Raw genomic sequence first — 18,665 nt, forward strand, 5'->3', positions numbered from 1 at the left:
CTCGCTGGGCAGAGCCCAAGCTGGGCATTGGTCAAACAAGCACTGCCCATGGACCAGAGAAAAGCTACCGGGCCTGTCCTTGCCCCCGTGTGATAGATGACCACCAAGGACAGCCCTGTCCACTGGCCAGCAGGGTCACTAACACTGACCCACACGACAGAGGGAGAAAGAGAAGGTGCCCCCCTCCCTTGCCTACTGCCCCCCAGAGTCAGGTGCTGCCAAGAGGGTCTGCCCAGTCTGGCTCCCTGAGTGGGCGTAAGACAATTGGGAGAGACACAACATGTGCCTCCAGAAGAGAGACAGGTGACCTGATCTGATAGACAGACAACATCAACGCCCCAGCCGTAAGAAGGGAAGTGGTAGAATGGGAAAATAAGTCTTTGTCTCCAATTTCTCTGATAAAGGTTTGCTATCCAAGACAGACAGTCATGCCCTAATAGCTAAATGGTCAAAGGATAGGAACAAAGAGTAAGAACTGCAAAGTGGTTATAACCACACAGAAAACTGAGGGATTCCGACCAAAACAACCCTGAGGTTTCACCTCATATCCTGCAAATTTGCAAAAGTGACAAAAAATGGCCCAGTCCATGCTGGAGGGAGTGTGGGAAGACAGGCATACTGATACATTGTTGGTGGAACAGCTATTTTGGAAAGCAATTTGGAACCATGCAAATAAAGTGACTGAAAATGGCCACACCAGGAAGCCATGAATAAGAAGAAAAAACCACCACCATATACTCCCAAGTATTGAGAGTAGCTCTTTTTGTGATAGCTAAGAACTGGAAACCAAGTAGATGCCCACTGACTGGGAAGGGGCTGAAAAACACTGAGACTCGTGGATACAGGCACACCACTGTGCTGTAAGAAATGATGGAGGTGATGGAGAGAAGCCTGGGAAGCTGATGCAGAGGCAAGAAAGCACCACAAAAAGGAACCTCATACAACCCTTTCAAGAGAAAGAATGACCAGTCACCAAACACCAAAAGTCAATGAAACCAAATGACAAAGCTCTGGTAGAGACACCCGGTGGAAGTGGAAGATTCACAGAGTCCCACCCACACTATGCACGTGCTCAGGGTGAACCCCACTCCAGTGGTCACTGACCGCGCCTGACCTCTTCAAAAGGAGGGCTTCCCTACTGAACTTGAAACTGAAGCCTGGTACGGGGTCTAATGCCCAACTGTGCTGGGCAAAGAAAGGAAGGGCAGTGGCCAGGGGCGGAGGAGAGACGGGAAGGTCTGTCTGGGGAAGGGCAGGGTGGAAGCGGCCCATGTCTACTGGGAAGAAAGGGGTGCTGCCACCAAAGATTCAAAAGGTCACCTGTGTTAAGAACAGTCTTAGTCGGTGGTAGCTAGGTGGCAAAGTGGAAAGCCTGGGACTGGGAGTGAGCCCTTGAACAGCTGGGTGCCTAGCCTCAGTTTCCACAGGCTTGCTGGAAGGATCAAATGAGATGAGAAGGTGGGAAGACAGAAAGCACATTGCCAGCGTCTGAGCCTAAAGAAGAGCCGGCTGTCATCATCGCAGCCATCACTGTCACCACCAGGAGCCCCAGTGCCGCCTCTCCCCTCCTCACACCTGCCCTGGCACACACAGACATCTGATAAGCCCACTGGCTGAGCCCAGGCCAAATGGATGAAGGCCTGGGTGCAGAGGCAGCGTCTCCTTCCTAAAAATTGTACAAAAGTAACTTTATTGCATTTTCAATTGAAAAACTGTATACAGATAAAAACTGTCGCCAACCAAGGCAGATTCCTGCCCAGCAGCCAGTGATGAGCATGGCTCATACCTTCCCTGCAGTTTCCAAAGCCACTACATGCCAGACAGAGCTCTGACCTGCTCTCCCCGTTCTGCCCAAGTGCTGGCTTAGGACACAAGGCTCAGCTGCGGGCGGCCCGCATCTTCCTGCGGAAGTACTCAGGGGCCGCATCGTACAGCCAGTCTGCGTCTACCACGCAGAGGTCCCTCATGTAGCACTTGTTGGTAGACAATAGCTCGTTGTAAGTGACGCAGGCCGGTTTGCAGTGGAAGAGCACAGAGGATGGGTGGATGGCCACTGGCTGGCGAGTGTCCACGGTCACATAGGTCCCATCAGGCTGAAGCTCGGCCGTGTTCATGAAAAGGCCATGCGCCAGGCAGCGGCGGATGTTCCCCGTGTCTGCCCGTGAAGACTCCATTGGCATCGACATCTGTCCAGAAAGAGAAGGAGAAAGAAGACTCCTGATCCCCCAATTCTCCCCACCAGACTGAGGTTTTGGCCAGGACCGTGAGGGGAAGCTTAGTTAAGTCCTCTTCCTCCTCATGCCAGCATCTCCCATCCAAATGATCTATTACGGGGACTGACCCTGGGGAGTAGGGCAGGTTCCTCCCACTGTACCCCATTGTACCCCACTGAGAAGCTGACTCTTCAAAAGAAGCATCAGCTGAGGGGTAGAGGCCCTGATCATTTTAGCTAAGAATAGTCTGGACAGAAGGAGGGAGCTGCTGTGCTGAGACAGGAGTGGAGCCCAACCCCACAGTCACCCTGCCACAGATCCAGTCCCAGGAAGGCCTCACCAGAGAAGCAGACCCCCAGAGCCCCTGAATCAGCTGAAGGGCCAGTGTCGTCTGGAACTAAGCTCACAGGCTGGTGAGAGGGAGGGCTGAGCCCTGGGCAGTGGGGGAGACTACAGGGTGCTGAGGCAGAACTTGGGTTTTTCACCCCTGCTGAGAACCAGGTGGTAGGCTTGAGTAGCAGTGGCCCAGGTGGGGGAGGGGAACAGGCTCCTCAGAGCTGACAACCACAACACACAAAGCTGGTTGGATTAGCAAGTTGGTCTGGGGTCATCTACTGACCAGGTATCAGGCCAGGCAAGTGAAGAACCTGATCCTCCTTAAATCATACCACCTGGGACTTCTGAAGCTTGGGATACTGCAGCCTGGAAACAGTGTCCCACTTTAAGGAGCTAAAAGCCAAGTAAAAGAAAGGCAAGATGAGCAGACAGAGAGAGAAAGGTGAGGACCATAGAAAGTTTCTTCAGTAACAAGCAAGACTGAGGTGCACCCTCAGAGGAAGATGTCAACATTAGGGCCCCTATATCTAAAGGTTTCAAGAAAAATGCAAATTGGTCTCAGGCCATAGAGGTGCTCAAAAAGGACTTTGAAGATAAAGTTAGAGAGGTAGAGGAAAAAATGGAAAGAGAAATGAGGGTGATGCAGGAAAGACATGAGAAAAAAGTTAATAGCTTGAAAAGCCAAATGGAAAAGCTCTCTGATGAAAATAATTGCCTAAGAATTAGGATTGAAGAAATGGAAGCCAGTGACTTTATGAGAAACCAAGACACAATAAAGCAAATCCAAATGAATAAAAAAATAGAGGGCAATGTGAAATATCTTCTGGGAAAAACTGCTGACTTGGAGAATAGGTCCAGGAGAGATAATATGAAAATTATTGGTCTACCTGAAAACCATGATCAAGGAAAGAGCTTAGACATCATCTTCCAAGATATTCTCAGGGAAAATTGCCCTGAAATTCTAGAAGCAGAAGCTAAAATAGAAATTGAAAGAATCCACCAACCACCTCCAGAAAGAGATCCCAAAAGGAAAACTCCTAGGAATATTATAGCCAAATTCCAGAGCTCTCAGGTCAAGGAGGAAATACTGCAAGCTGCCAAAAAGAAAGAATTCAAGTACTGTGGAGCCCCAGTCAGGATAGCACAAGATCTAGCAGCTTCTACATTAGGAGGGCATGGAATAGGATATTCCAGAGAGCAAAGGAATTGGGATTACAACCAAGAATCACCTACCCAGCAAAACTCATCATGATCTTTCAGAGAAAAAAAATGGGACTTTAATGGAAAAGAGGACTTTCAGATATTTGTGATGAAAAGACCTGAACTGAATGGCAAATTTGACTTTCAAATACAAGACCCTAGAGAACTATAAAAAACTGGAGTTGGGGGACACACCTGGGGTCATACAGTGGATGACTGTCTTGTGTCTGAGGCCGGGTTTTGGCTGGGATCCCCCTGGGTCTAGGGGTGATGCTTTGTCCACTATGTCACCTACCTGCCCCATGATGACATCTTTCGGGTTAAATTGAGGGGTTAGGGGAATGCAATGGGGAAGGGGGAAGGGCAGAGGAGAAATCCTACAAGAAAGAAACAGAAAAAGGCTTATGGAGTGGGGGAAGAGATGGGAGAGGAGCAGGGCAGTGAATGTACCTCACACTCATCCGAAAAGGCTCAAAGACTTTAAACTCATCAGAGTTGCCTCAAGGAGGGACTAAAACACACACACACACACACACACACACAAAACTGGGTAGAGTAATCTATTTAATCTGGGCAGTAAATGAGCCTAACACTCATCAGAATTGGCTCAAAGACCTCAATCTCATTAGAATTGGCTCAAGGAGGGAATAATGTACACACTCAATTGGATGGAGTAATCTCTCTAACCCTGCAGGAAAATAGGAGGGGAAGGGGATAAAGAGAGAGGGGCAAAAGAAGGAAGGGCAGAGTCGGGGAGGGGACAGATAGAAGCAAATTCCTTTTGAAGAGGGATAGGATGAAAGAAGATGGATAATAGAATAAATATCATGGGGAAGGGAATAGGATGGAAGGGAAACAGTTAACAATAGTAATCATGAAAGAGAAAAGGGAGAAAAATTGTACAAAAAATATTTATAGCAACTCTTTGTGGTGGCTAAGAATTGAAAATCAAGGGAATGTCCATCAATTGAGGAATGATGGAAAAAAAGCTGTGCTATATGATTGTGGTGGAATGGTCTAGTGCTATAGAAAATGACCAACGGGATGATCCCAGAAAAACCTGGCAAGACTAATGAACATCAATGTATAGTGAAGTGAGCAGAGCTGGGAAGACATTGTGTGTAGTGACAGCAGTATTGTTCAATGAGCAATTGTGAATTGACTTAACCACTCTCAGCAGTGCAATGATCCAAGACAATCCCAAGGAACTAAAGAGGAAGCTTACTATGCACCCCCAATAGAAAGAACTGATAAAAAGAACCCATGTAGATTGTACATATATAACCTGGTTGCAATCTCATGCAGGGGGGAGGAAAGGGAGGGAGGGAGGGAGAGAGAAAAATTTGGAACTCTAAATCTGAGGAAAATGAATGTTGAAAACTACCCCTTACATGTAACTGGAAAAAATAAATGTTTCTTGCAAAAAAAAAAAAGAATAGTCTAGACAAAGTCAGTCTGGGAGGCTCACAGGACTGAAATTCTGAAGATGCAAAAAGAAACAATCCAGGTGAGGAGAGATCGATGAGGCTACCAACATGGACAAGATGGGGAGGCAAGGAGAGGAGGAAGTCTGCTAAAGTCTGCCAGGGGTCTGCAAGCACTGCACCTTGAATGGGGAAGAGAGGGAAGATTGGGGTTAACAAAAGAGTGAGTTTTCTTTCAATGTCACTGAAGAACAAGGAGGCAAGAACGTGGCAGAGGACCACTGCATGACACAAGTGGGAGGAGAGGTGATGGATGGTGCAGAGAAGTCAGGCTTGGTCACCTGCTACTCTCTGCCCTGACACCCCCAGCAGGGAGAATGACCTTCACACTTGAAGGGGCAGAGGGAGTGGCTCCAGGCGCCTAGGAAGTAGATTTGATGGTACGAAACATGCCCTGGCTGCCCTTCATGGATTCTAATCATCCTCAGACTGATGTGAGGACAGGCCACTGTCCATGGTCTCAAAAAGATGATGCTAAACAGCACAGCTCCATGAGTTAGGGAGCCAGAAAGAGCTGCATGGCTGTGGCAACCTCAGGCCTCTCACTTGCCTCAACGTGGCTGAAGCCACACAAACATCTGTCTGACCTGCTCCATTCTTTGGGATGGTAGGCTAAGGCAATGTGTGAGGGACGAGGACTGCCTGTTCTCTGCGTGTGCCTCCGTTACTTCTGAAGAAAAGGCCAATCCCGCAGCTTCTGTTTCCTCCCGTCCCTCAGGATTTCTCAAGGATGTCTCCCCTGCACACGGATAACATCTGCTCCCAGGAGATGAGCAGGCTCCAAGCTTCCAAAGGCCTTGCTCTCCTTTCCAGTCTCCCTGACTGAGCTCTCACCGTGTCTACAGGAACCTCACTCCCTTGCCCATGGGGATGGAGCTTCTGCATGAAAGGTATGCTGCCAAGCCCGTGGTCTCTCTGGGAGCCATTACTCCTCACCCAGCTGCTGCTGGTGGTGACCAAGTAGGAACAATGTATTTGTTCAACAGAGAGCATTTGATCTTGTGCGTCAAGACTGTGACCACCAGGTCATCCTGTTCACTTCCACGTCCACTGGAAACTAACAGAATCCAAGAAGGGAATGCTACCATGCACAGAGCCTACCTGAATTCACACAATTTTTAGGGAAAACACAGAAAGACATAGATGAGAGGTTATTACAGAGATCGATGTGCTGGCCAGAGCCTAGAGTGGTGCTCAGGACTTCGATGTCAGCTGGAAAGGGATCCAGGAGAGTCCCCGGGGCCCTGTGCTGGCCTGGGAGCACTGACACACAGACAGACCCTGACAGCTGAGAGCACAGGATCTGCCCTGGGAGGAGAAAACGTCAGGCATGTGCTTGGAGCCTAAAGCATCACTTAGGCCACACAGAATGGCCGGGATCCAGGGCTTCCATACACAACAAAGGGATAAACACACAAGCCTAGGAAGGTGACGATGGCCCCCTGGTCCGGCCCAGAGCTGAGGGACCCACATTTAGGAAGGACGGAGATCTTGGGGAGGGCCCAGGAGGATGGGCCAGATGACTTAGGAGGGTAAGTCCGCCAAAGCCTTGAGAGAAGCAGACAGCTGCTCGGAGAACACGAAGACCCCGTTAGGCTGAGCAGGACACCCATTCTGGCCCAACCAGAGCTGCCCCAAACGGGAGGGACCACCTTGGGAGGTGAGTGATCCTGACCCTAGGGTGTACCCAAGGAGTCACCAATTCACGGCTTACCCTCATTTCCTCAAGACTGTGAGGGTTAAACTACACAAAGCCTCCCTGGCCCTAAGAGCAAGCGGGCAGAGAAGGAGCATGGGACTGCACTGAGGATGATGGGACAAAATGAATGAGCACAGCCACCTCACGGCTCAGGCTCCCACTGAGGAAGGGTCCAGGGCAGTGAGAAGGAGCCTTGCTGACAAGAGCTCCCGCTAGAGGGTGCCAGGCCCGAGCATGGGTCTGGCCGCCTCTTCTGTCCCCAACATTACCTTGATACAGATGTCCCGGAGCTGGGCTCGGACCTCTGCCACAAGCAGCATATTCTTGCTGTTGACAAAATTCTCTCGGCACCATTCCTGGGAACAAGAGAAAGAGCTAGGACATCCGCCAATTTTCCAGAAGCAGATTCTGCTCTGAGCAGGGCAGGACCCCCTGGTACCCGGAAGGTGGCCAGGCCCTTCAGGGAAGGCTCCAGGGCTGACCTGTTCTAGCCACCAGGGAGCGCCTGAACAACCTGCAGAGACAAATCCATTCTCCAGCCACAAAGACGGACCCTGGCTCTTCGGATGCTCCCTGAGGCTGCCCTCCCTCAGGAACACCCCCCCAACCCCCCACTGCAAGGGCAGTTAGGATACGGTGTCATTTCCTTACATGGGGCAGGGGTGGCCTGGGTTGATGCCAGGCCTCCAACCTGGAACAATGCAATCCCACAAACAGGGAACTGGTCTTAGCACAGAGCCGGGAAGCACTCAGGAAACACCTAATAAATGTGCCCTATTGCCTGCCTGCCTGGCCCTGGGTGTGTGTGTGTGTGCGTGCACGCGCGCGCGTGCGCATGCATGTGCAAGCACTCGTTTGTGTGTGAGCACATGGGTGTGAGTGTGAAGCCTTTAAGCTGTGACAGTCACAAGAAGGAAATGAAGCACAACTCTCCTCCTCCCCCCCAGCAGAGAGGTGGGGGATTACCAGGGCAGAGCATCGCATACACTTGCACCACCAGACTCAGTAGCTATCGAGGTGGTATGAGAAAAGGACAAAGGGACCAGGATGGGAGCTGGGCTGTGCATGGTCAAGGGACTGGCCTGGGGGCTCCAGGGCCAAACCTTGTTGCCGCCGACGTTTCTGAAGGCTCGGTACACGTTGAGCAGGGTCAGGTGGTCCCCCTCACTGGAGACAAACTTCTTTCTGACGCACTGCACCTCATCTCGCCGGGAAGGAGGGTTGTACAGGACACTGTCCACAGACAGCAGGGAGACAATGGTCAGTATCTCTTCTGTGCAGTGGAATTTGGGGGAGAGAAGGATGGTCTGCAAAGGACAAATGGGGAGCGGCTGAAACCCCAAACGTGGGCCTCTGGAGGGCCAGGGGTGGGTGCGCAGGATGCCTGCCTCATCCTGGGCCAGCAGCATGAATGGAGATTTACTTTGGCAAACTTGGGCTCCAAAGGGAAAGCCGCCATCTTCCTTCCAGTGGGGGTCAGCACCAGGGGCTCATCCTTCTTCCGCTGGAGGGCGCCCAGCAGCTCCAGCTGCTCCAGGGCTGCCTGCATGTGATCTGGGGGGGACAGAGCACAGAGAGGAGCCTGAAGCCTCCCAAGACCCAATCTGCCCTGGCACATGGGCATCCCGCAAAGGCCCCCCACTCACCTGGGGATGGTTTAGACATGAAATCAAAAGTGAGGACGTTTGGCACTCGCAGGGCTAAGAGCTGCAGGATGACACTGGCCAGGTTACACCTAGGAAAAACCCGAGCCAGGCAAGGCGACCGTCACCGACCCCTCTCTGACTCAATCAATCCACAGGGAAGGGGCACCAAGAGCAAGGAGGCTGGAAATCCCAACCCAAGCTGAGAAAAAAACGCACATGGGGAGGGGGAGGAGGGGAGGAGGGCAGGGAGGGAGGGGAAGACCCTTCAAACCTCTGGATCTCAGGGATCGTCATCTTATCGAATTTCTCAAACTCATCCTCTGTGTAGAGGCGGTAACAAGCCCCACTGTCCTCACGGCCGGCCCGCCCTGTCCGTTGCCATGCTTGGGTCTTTGATACCCGCTGGACAGCCAATACCTCCAGGCCACTCTCTGGGAAGAATGGAGCCAGTGGGGTCAAAATCACCACCATTCCCCATGCTGCAAAGCCCCAGTGCTCCCCAAACAGGAACCTGGCTCCATCCAGGCTGGAGGAGGAGGAGGAAGATCACCCCTGGGGTGAGGAAGGGACTGAGCCTAGGGTGCATGTGTGCATATACGTGTGCATGTGTGTGTATGTGCACGTGTGCGTGTGTGTGTGCTGGAGAGAGAGATGAGAGGGGTCTTTAAGGAGGCTAGCACAGGAAGCAATTAGGGTTTGCCTCGCTCTTCTCAGCCTGAGAAGTTTGGAAACAGCAAAGGGGTAAAGTGGAGAAGAGGAGGGTTTGGAGTGGATGTCCTAAGAGTGTCCCAAAATTCAGGGGGCTGCCTCAGGAGAGGCCCCTTCTGACTTTCTAAGTCTGGAAGTCAGAGGGGCCTGGGCACACAAGCAGAATAGACAGGGAGGGGAACCCTCAGGGCAGGGGCTGGGGAGCCAAGGTCACATGGGAAAAAGAACAAGACTGGCACAGCTTCTCTTAGTCTGCCCCATGAACGGCATCTGGGAACCCAACACGAGGCCACTGTTAAGGCTGAAATTCTAGCTCGTCCGTCTAAAATATCTAATGAGTAGTCGCCAATAAAGTATAAGCTTTAGCAAGAGTTAGGCTTTTAAGCGTTTATTAAGGAGAACAAGAATCTGATAAAGAGAGAGAAAGGCCTAGATTCATCTATCTATTAAAGAGAGAGTACATTTCTAGCTCCCCTCTCCACCAGCGTCCTCAGGAAAAAGCCCCAGTCAGAGCGCCAGGCTCCCCCCTTCTTCCTCCCACAAGCAGACATCACTTCCTGACGCCAAAGAAAAGACTCCTGGTCTTGCCCTCAAAGACCTTCACTTCATGGGGAGCTTTTCTACAGTAAGTCTCCAGCAGGTGGCATCATTCCAATCATTACACCACCCCAAACTTTCTCTGGGGAGCTCCATTCTCAGAGAGGTGGCGAAGCTTCCCCATCCCCCACCTCTGCCTAATCTGTGTCTCTCTCCCCATCTCCAACCTCCCCCCACTCTGTCTATCCTCGCCCCCTCCATCCTTCTCTCTGCCTAGGGAAAGTGACTCCCCATGCACTCACCAGGATTATACCTCTTGGCCTTGACCATGCCTGTGTCAATCACATGCTTTATGCCCGTGATGGTAATGGAGGTTTCTGCAATGTTGGTTGAAATGATCACTTTGCGAGAACCCTGAAGGATGAACAGAGTCCCAGAGCCTCATGAGTGGTGGCTAGAACCCATTTAAACATCCATGTGGGTTAGCCTGGTCTCTCCCTGGACAGATCTAAGGCCTGGAGCTCCAATGCTTATGAGTAGGGGGTTCAGGGGAAGGACCCCCTTCAGGCACCTTCCCAGGGTCACAGCTGCCTTGTGGGGCCAGCATTTCTTAGTGAAATGGCCACCTCTGACCACAACTGTAGAGTCAAGGGGGAAAAGAGAAGGCACTGAAATGCCAGGCCTTCCAAGCTCACGTGATTTTCCTTTTCTCCTGACCCCTCTGATGACCTCCCCTGACTGGGGACCCTGGGCAGGACAAACCAAGCCAAGCCTCCAGGCCTCCCCTCAGCGCCTTTCAGCAGAGCGGCCAGGAGACAAGCACGTGAATCGACGGTGAGATGTGCGCACGGTGCCTGGCGTGGAGGGAGCGCGGGTGCTTTCAGCTGGACTGACCTTGGGGGCCCCCTGGAAGACCCTGAGCTGCTGGGAGCTGGGGAGGGAGGCGTACAGCGGCAGCACCAGCAGTGGCAGGCAGTCCTCTGGCAGGTGCCGGGCTATGTCTCGGCAGGCCTTGCAAAGAGCCTCGATCTCCTCCTGACCCGTGAGGAACACCAGAATATCCTGAGCAGGCGGCGCCTCCTGCATGGGGGGCAGAGCCAAAACCAGGCCTCTGATTAGGCTCCGAGAGCCCCTGCCCTCAAGCAGTTTTCAGTCTAGTAGAGAACAATCACCTGCAGAGCCAAGTGCAGGAGATGGCTTGCCACCCCAATGCCCAGCAATGCCCTTGTCACATCCACCGCACCCCGAGCACTACTAGGCATCTTGAGAAAGGCAGACAGGGGCCATGGCAGCATGAGGACAAACCAGGGAGCATGGGAGCGCCCCAAGTTTCATAGTGCTCCACCCCACTATACCAGGCCAATAAGGGGCGTCCTGACTCACCCAGCATCTTCTCTGCCCAGCCCGCGAAGGCTGTCTCTTCTGAACTTACATTCACTCCTCACCCAAGCCCACAGGGTCCCATGGCCAAGATCCAGCCCTGCTGGACCCACGGAGGACCCCACCTGGTGAATCTGGAAGATGGAGACCAGCGCAGCATGGAGATAATCGCTCTGGGGCTCTTTGGTGTAGTAAACCTGGATGGGATACTGCCGTCCTTCCACGTAGAGAACGGGTGCACCGTTGAAGTACCGGGAGAAGAGGTCCACGTCCATGGTGGCCGACATGACAAGGACCTATGGGGACAGCACGTGGGGAGTGTCCAAGCCCTGCCTGGCCCAGGACACCGGAGCCAGCCTGGCACCCATCAAATGAACTCACTCTGAGCAGAGGCTTCCCCAAGTCCTTGCGCCGGCGCTGGGCAGCCTTTACTACACCCAACAGCACGTCCGTATGGATGGTCCGCTCATGAGCCTCATCCAGAATGACAAAGCTATACTTTCTCAGCAGAGCGTCGGAGATGGCTTCCCGAAGCAGCATCCCATCTGTGAGAAACTTGATTCTGGTGTCCTCAGAAGTCACGTCATCAAAACGCACAGTGTAGCCCACCTGCAAGGAGGAGGGGAGAAGAGCCAAAGGCCCAGGGCCCTGCAAGACCAGGCTGGATTGCCCTGTGGGAAGCCAGGGATTCAGGGATTCTGCTGCCGAGTAAGGAAGGGGCGAGTTCGGGCCTCAGTGTCCTGATCTAGGAGGGGCTGGTCCAGTTCATCTCTGACCTCAGAGCGTCCAGCCCTGAAAAGGACTCAGTCTTTCAGCAGAAAGGAGGTCAGAGTCAGGGCCTAAGCACAGTCCAGAGCCAAGCTCAAAAAGGCCAACCCATCTGGGGAAGAGAAAAGCTACCCACCAGCTTGCCTAGCTCCGTCTGCTTTTCATCCGACACTCTGGCAGCCAGAGAGATGGCAGCGACGCGGCGAGGCTGGGTCACGGCAATGACACCTTGGCGGCCCAGGCCCGCCTCATAAAGGTACTGGGGAATCTGTGTTGTCTTCCCTGAACCAGTTTCCCCTGGGCAATAAGAACAGGAGAGAGAAGGCCTTTCACTAAGAGAGCTTGGCTGAGCCCTGCCCAGGCCCAGGATTTGGGTGCCATTTGCCCAAGTGCTGTCCAGGGCACAGGTCCTCAAGCCTGGGGACTGCCAAGGTGTTCGTCCAAGGGTGTCTAAACCCACAAAGAAGCACACTGACCTTCTGGAGAAACAATGAAACCCAAGGGACATTTCAAAGGAACCAGGGGAGAAATTAGCTTCCCTAAGCACTTAGGCTGAAGCCTGTCAACAACTTCCAGTGGCCCCCTAGGACCTCCAAGCTCCTCTGATTGGCCTGCTCTCTTCCCACATTTACTTGTCTCCACTCATTCTAGGCAGGAGCACCAGACCTGGAGTCAGGAAGACTGAATCTCCTTGGTTCAAATCTGACCTCAGACACTTAGTAGTTCCCATGCAATCCGCTTAACCATGTTTGCCTCAGTTTCCTCATCTGTAAAATGAGCTGGAGAAGAAAATTGCAAATCACTCTAGTATCTTGGCCAAGAAAACCCCAAATGGGGTCACGAAGAATTGGGCATAATGGAAAAAAAACCACCTCATACTACATGTGAGCCACACTGGTGAATTTGCTGCCCCATCTCCTTAGCACAGCCTCTCAGAATCCCTGGTTTCCTTCAAAACAAGCAAACAAAACTCAACACCAGAAGGGCAAAGATGAAAGAGGAGGGATGCCAAGGGTGAAGTCCCTTTAGATCCTCCTGGACCCTTCTTTTTACCCAACCCTGGGATTCTGCAGGCCTCCTAGGGCCCCCTCCCCTTTCACCCTTGGTCAGTGGTAGAGCCTGGGATGTTCCCAGAAGACCTCGTAGGGAGCAGGCTTCCAGAAGTGCTTTAACCCACTCCCCCAGGCCCCTTGTGCTCTCCCTGACCCCACATCAGGGACAATAATCGATGTGCTCAGCTGTGCCCAAACTTAAACCAACCTCTCTACCCTTCTCTTCCACTTGCCACCCCATCACTCTCCGAAGGCTTGAATAAGCCATGAGCTTCCTGAAATTAACCAACACCTCCCTCTACCTTGTTTCATTCTCTAATGAAGAGCACCGGCCAAGGTCTACCCCTCTAATCTCCTCACATTCTGTCCTGCGGCTCCTGAAATCATCCCCTCCAACCCCACCCCCCCCAATTTTCCATCTCTAATCTGACTCCTTCCCTGCTGACTGCAAATGAGCCCAGGTTTCTACCAGTCTTCAGAAACCATCACTAGATCTATAATCCCCTGTTACAACCCTTTCTCAGCCAGCCCCCTGGAAAAAAGCCTCCCTTTTTGCTCCTCTCACTCACTGGTGAGCCCTTTGCAATCTGGCTGTCAAAGGCAGTAAGAATCTCTTCACTGGCTTTTTCTCAGGCTTCATCTTTCTCAGCCTATCTGCTGCCTCAGACATAGCTGACTAACCTTCACTGAACACTCTCATCTCACCGGGGTTTTGTAGACTGAGTCATTTTTCCTGGGTCATCAGCCACAGCATACTCTCCAACAGTGAGTATACCCCAAGCTTCTAGCCTGAGCCTTCTTTTCTCAATACTCTGAAGTAGCTGGGAGGGCACAGTGGAGATAATTCTGGACCTAGAGTCAGAAGACCCAACACTTATTGTCACACAACCCTGGTCACACAATCTCGCTCAGTCTGAGTTTCCTCATTTTGGTAAAAAGGTAATATTCACAACCCCTACTTCACAGGGTTTTAGGGAGCTTTGCCAACCTTAAGTCAATATACAAATGCTATTAATTATACAAACTCACTCATCAGCTCCTACATCTCTATGTTGATGACTCCCAAGGTTCTGTATCCAACCCCAATTTCTCTTCTCCTCACCTCCAGCCTCATATCTCCAACTGCCCAGTGGACACCTCAAGCTGGATGCCCCAAGCAGAACTCATTGTATTTCTTCATAGTCCCCCAGGCTCACAACTCAGGAGTCAAACTGGACTCTTCTCTCACCCTCCAGGATCCAATATGGTGTCAAGGCCTGTCAATTTCATCTCTGCTTCCATCTCTTACCCATTTCACCTCTGCTGCATCTCCTCTATTTCTCCTTTGCAACATCTCTTGGGATTTCTCTGATCAATATCTTTGATTAATTTCACCTCTGTACCATCACACCTAGAGCTCTCACCTCTCCTTGGACCCTGCACCCACCCTGTTTACCCCCAGCCTAGACTATTGAAGTAGCTACTGGAGAAGGGGAGAGGGTGTCTCCCTTCCTCAAGTCTCTCCCTACTCGGGTCCATCCTCTGGCCAACAAAATGATTTTCCTAATGAGCAGATTCTACCATGTCACCACCTCCCCCATTCAAAAAACTCCAATGGCTCCGAGAGCTAATACAAAAATGCTCTGTTGGGCATTTGAAGCTCTTCATAACGTGGGCCCTTCCTACCTTTCCCAGTCTTCTTACAGCTAGGGAGTACAGTGTGACAGGGCTGGGCCTAGAGTCAGAAAGACTTGAGTTCGAATTCTGACTCAACGACTAGCTGTATCCCTGGGTAAGAGTCTCTGACCATAAAATGAGGCTCATGATAGCACCTACCTCCCAGAATTGCAGTTAGGTTCAAATAATATCTAAAAAGTGCTTAGCACATAGTAGGATGTTTGTTTCCTACTTTCTTCCCACAAGTGACACTGGCCTCCTATAAATTCCGAGCCCACGACCTTCCTTCCATCTCCCATCTCCAGGCCTTTGCACTCCCGGTTCCCCCGACCCCGACCCCCATCTCATCTCATTTCTCGGAAACTTTCTTCTCCCAAGCCACTTAGGGCTCAGCAGCCACCAGTAGGGGGCGACCTGGCGTGCGGCTCCCAGACGGCCCAGCCAGGCCGCCGAGATCTGCGAGCATGCGCAACGGGTAATCCCTTTAAGGTACGCAGAACCTAGACGCTGCCACGTCTGACTCGCGCGTGCGCACGCTGGGCTCGCCCAGCGGGCGCCGTTCTCCGCCCTCCCGCCAGCAGGGGGCGCCCCACCCGGCCCCTCGCCCCCGCGCCGGCCCCGGGACTCACCAATGAGCACGGCGCACTCGACGCTTCGCAGGCGGGCCAGAAGTGGCCCGCGCGCCGTGAAGATGGGTAGACTTCGGCGCTGACGCTCCAGGGCCTCGGCTCCCAGTGGCGGCCGACGACCCCCGGGCAACATAGCTCCGCGGTTCCCGGGGACCCCGGGCCCGGCCCGGAAGCGCTTGGCCGGAGGAGGGCCGCGCTCCTCAGGCATCGCGGGGAAGCAGCGCGCGGAGACCTAGTGCGCCTGCGCACGGGGCTGCACTCGAAAGGCTTCAACGCATGAGGGCCCGGAGGAGGCGGGGCCGGGTAGCTGGGCGACGACCTCGAGCAGTTCCTGCTGCGTGCAGGAGGGGCGCGAGGGTTGCTGGGATATGTAGTCTTGTCAGGAACAGCGGCCAGTTCCAGCTCTCACTCCCGCTAGGGTCAAGGCTGTGGCGGTTGGGCAGGGCTCCAAGGCCCAAGGAAGCACACACTGAGCCAAAGCCCCGCCCTGCCCCCAGGACCACGTGCCACCCTGGCCTCAGGTTGTTTCCACTCGGTGGGCACTGAGGGTTTTGAATTCTCCAGCCTGCCAGACCCTGATTGATAGTCAGCAATGATTCCCCTGTTACTTCCTGTGGAAAAGATAAGACTTCGACAAATATTAAGCGCCTACTGTTTGCCAGGAGCTTTACAATGAGGCTCATTAGAGCCTTCCAACAACCTTGGTAAGGAGGTGCTGTTATGACTCTCGTTTTAAGATGAGGAAACCGAAGCAAACAAGGTGAAGTGACTCGCCCAGGGTCACCGAGCTATAAGTGTCTGAGGTCAGATTTAAACTCTGGTCCTCCTGACTCCTGGCCCAGCTGCATCCCTACCACCACCACCCCCAAAACAAACACAAAACCAGCCCATGCTCTCAGCCTCACGGGAAAGACAACCTGCAGCTGAGCAAACCCCTATATACAGGCTTGATCACAGGTGGCATTCTGGTCGTGGGCTGATTGCAGGGCACGTGTGGGGAGGGGTCTTTGAGGAAGGGGTTAGGACATGAAAGGCTTTGAATGCCCCGAAGAGGGTTACAAATTTAATCCTGGAACCCGTGGTGTTTACTGAATGAGGGTGGGGGAAGGTGATTTGGTTGGACCTACCTTTAGGAAGACAATTTTGGCAGATGAATGGAGGATAGACTTAGGTGGGTGTGGGGGGGAGGTGGGACAGACCCCATCCCTACCCGCTAAGATATTGCAGTAGTCCAGGCATTGAGGTGGTGAGGGTCTGCACCAAGGTCCCAACTAGTTGAGTGAAAAGAAGGGGGTATATGCACAAAAGATGTAATATGGGGGAGGGGGGGTGGGCAAAGAGTCCAAAATGAGACTTCTGTTGGGTGAGGACAAGAATATGGAAGTTGGGGCAGGGAGTTTACAATGTCTTCAGGCCATTCTAGTGGACAAGTGTGATGGGCAGCTGGCAGTCAGCCAAGAGGGAAGGGCTGGATAAGCAGAGCTAAGAACCCCCTTCCTAGAGAGGATCACTGAGAACAGTGCCCTGTAAAAGGTGGTTTCATCTGGGACTTGTGGGGGGGGGGGTGGAGACTGTAAGAAGAGGAGAAAACAAGGCAAGGGTGATGACAGGACGTTTTAAAGTCGATTTTATTTTCAGCTCTGAATTTTCTCTCCCCACCACCCAGGGAAAAACAAAAACCATTCCAGACACACAGTCATGCACATTAGCCACATCCACAAAAGAGAAAGTCTCAGGCTGCCCTCTGACAGGTTTCATCATAAATCCTCTGGAATTGCGTTGACTAAAGTTCCTGGCACATCGTAGGTGCAATATAAATGCTATTGAAGGATTGGCAGTCACAGTGAGGACAAAGAACAGGGTTTAGGATTGCTAGGCAGAGGGAGAAGAGACTGTGATCAGATAAGGGAATCTCATGGTGCAATTGTGGGTGAAGGCAAGATGGAAGGTATGGCCAATCTGAGTGTGCCTGACGTTGACTGGAGTCAGAGTTCAGGGGAAGTGAGTCAAGGAGAACCCCCCACCCCACCCCAGCTGGAGAGAAAGACTGTGAGCTGAGCATTGAACTCATTGACTCATTGAGGAGGAAAGGAGAGGATGAGGGAGAATAAGAAAGATGGCTAGATCTGGAGGGGGGTGTTGGATGAACCTGGGCTCCAATGCCACCTTGAGTCTGAGCCACCATTTCAGCTACTAGGGTGCATACAAACCTCCCACCCTGGGGGTGAAGATCCAAGGAGAGGTTCTGCCAACACAGATAATCCAGGCAGAAATCAGCCTGCATACCTATGTGCAGGCGCGTAGTTACCCAGGCATGGCGGTGCTTGCTCAGGGACTCTCAGCGGAATATTCAGCCCTCAAGGTGACCCTCCACAAGACCACTGAGGCCTGCCCAAGACCAGAACCTGGGCCCAGGCCTCTCTGCTCCAATCAATTCATCAACAGGCATTTATCCAGACCTGGTGAGACCTTGGCCAGGCACCAGGCCAAGTATCGGTAATACAAACCACAACTCAAAAGAGCCTACTCTTAAGAAGTTTACAGTCTAATGAGGAGTCCAGCAAGTATGGAAGGCTATGATGTTGGTCCAGTAAGTCAGACTCACCAAGAGTCATAAAATGCTGATATCTTAAAGAGAGGAAAACAAGTGTCAATCAATGCATCTCAGCCAGTCTGCTTCAAATTAAGTGTGAAGTGTCCTAGAATCTTCAAGGATGCTGCACAGGATGCTTAGTTATGCCTGAGACTGGAGGAAGGTGGGGAGGGGGGCCCATCCACTGATGGTCAGGCCTGCCCATCCACTGATGGTCAGGCCTGCCCTGGGAACCAGACACACTGGTTAAGGGCTCACTTCTCCAGCAGGAGCCCAGCAAAGATTCCCATCTGAGCCAAAGGGGAGGGAGTTCCATTTACTAGGAGCTGAGTAACCCCTTTCCCCAGGATTCTGTAGGTACCACAAGGAGATGGTGTCAACCTTGGGAGAGCATTGTTTGTACCGGCTTTTCTTACTCTCCAATCTTAGGAAGTATCCCGAGTGACTAAATGCCAACCAGCCCATAACCGTGGCAGGAGTCATAGTGCTAACCCACCCCCGCACCCCTGGCTGAGTCTCAGAGGCTGGGGAAGTGGAGGGGGCCAGTACAAAAGCAGAAAATGGGAGATGGAGGGAAGTAGAAGGAAGAAGCCTGGAAAGGTAAGAAGGGGTAGGGTGGTGATGTGTAGTGTGCATTTCTGTAGCACTCACTGTGTGCCAGACCCTGTGCTAAAACATCCTCATTGTGGTGGTGTTTAGTCAAATCTGACCCAATTGCCTCACTAAAAAAAAAAAAAAAGAAAAACCACTAGAGAGCAGAGGAA

General features: G+C 52.4%; 1 protein-coding gene across 2 annotated transcripts; it reads right to left on the reverse strand.

Annotated features, from left to right (window-relative positions):
• Positions 1-1,673: 1,673 nt before the first annotated feature.
• DHX33 (DEAH-box helicase 33) lies at positions 1,674-15,550 on the reverse strand. Of its 2 annotated transcripts, none has more exons than XM_043998926.1 (12): positions 15,309-15,550; positions 12,108-12,268; positions 11,585-11,812; positions 11,329-11,499; positions 10,718-10,903; positions 10,126-10,237; positions 8,850-9,009; positions 8,579-8,667; positions 8,356-8,486; positions 8,036-8,239; positions 7,202-7,288; positions 1,674-2,186 (listed from the first exon to the last, which is right to left on the reverse strand). In XM_043998926.1, the coding sequence occupies exons 1-12, from the start codon at positions 15,514-15,516 to the stop codon at positions 1,878-1,880; spliced, it is 2,046 nt and encodes a 681-aa protein (XP_043854861.1). In that variant the 5' UTR covers positions 15,517-15,550; the 3' UTR covers positions 1,674-1,877. The 2 variants fall into 2 exon arrangements, with proteins under 2 accessions (XP_043854861.1, XP_043854862.1); XM_043998927.1 differs by lacking the exon at positions 15,309-15,550 and adding an exon at positions 12,638-12,657.
• Between the last annotated feature and the right edge of the window lie 3,115 nt (positions 15,551-18,665).

This window comes from Dromiciops gliroides, chromosome 3, assembly GCF_019393635.1.
Source record: "Dromiciops gliroides isolate mDroGli1 chromosome 3, mDroGli1.pri, whole genome shotgun sequence".
Taxonomy (NCBI): domain Eukaryota; kingdom Metazoa; phylum Chordata; class Mammalia; order Microbiotheria; family Microbiotheriidae; genus Dromiciops; species Dromiciops gliroides.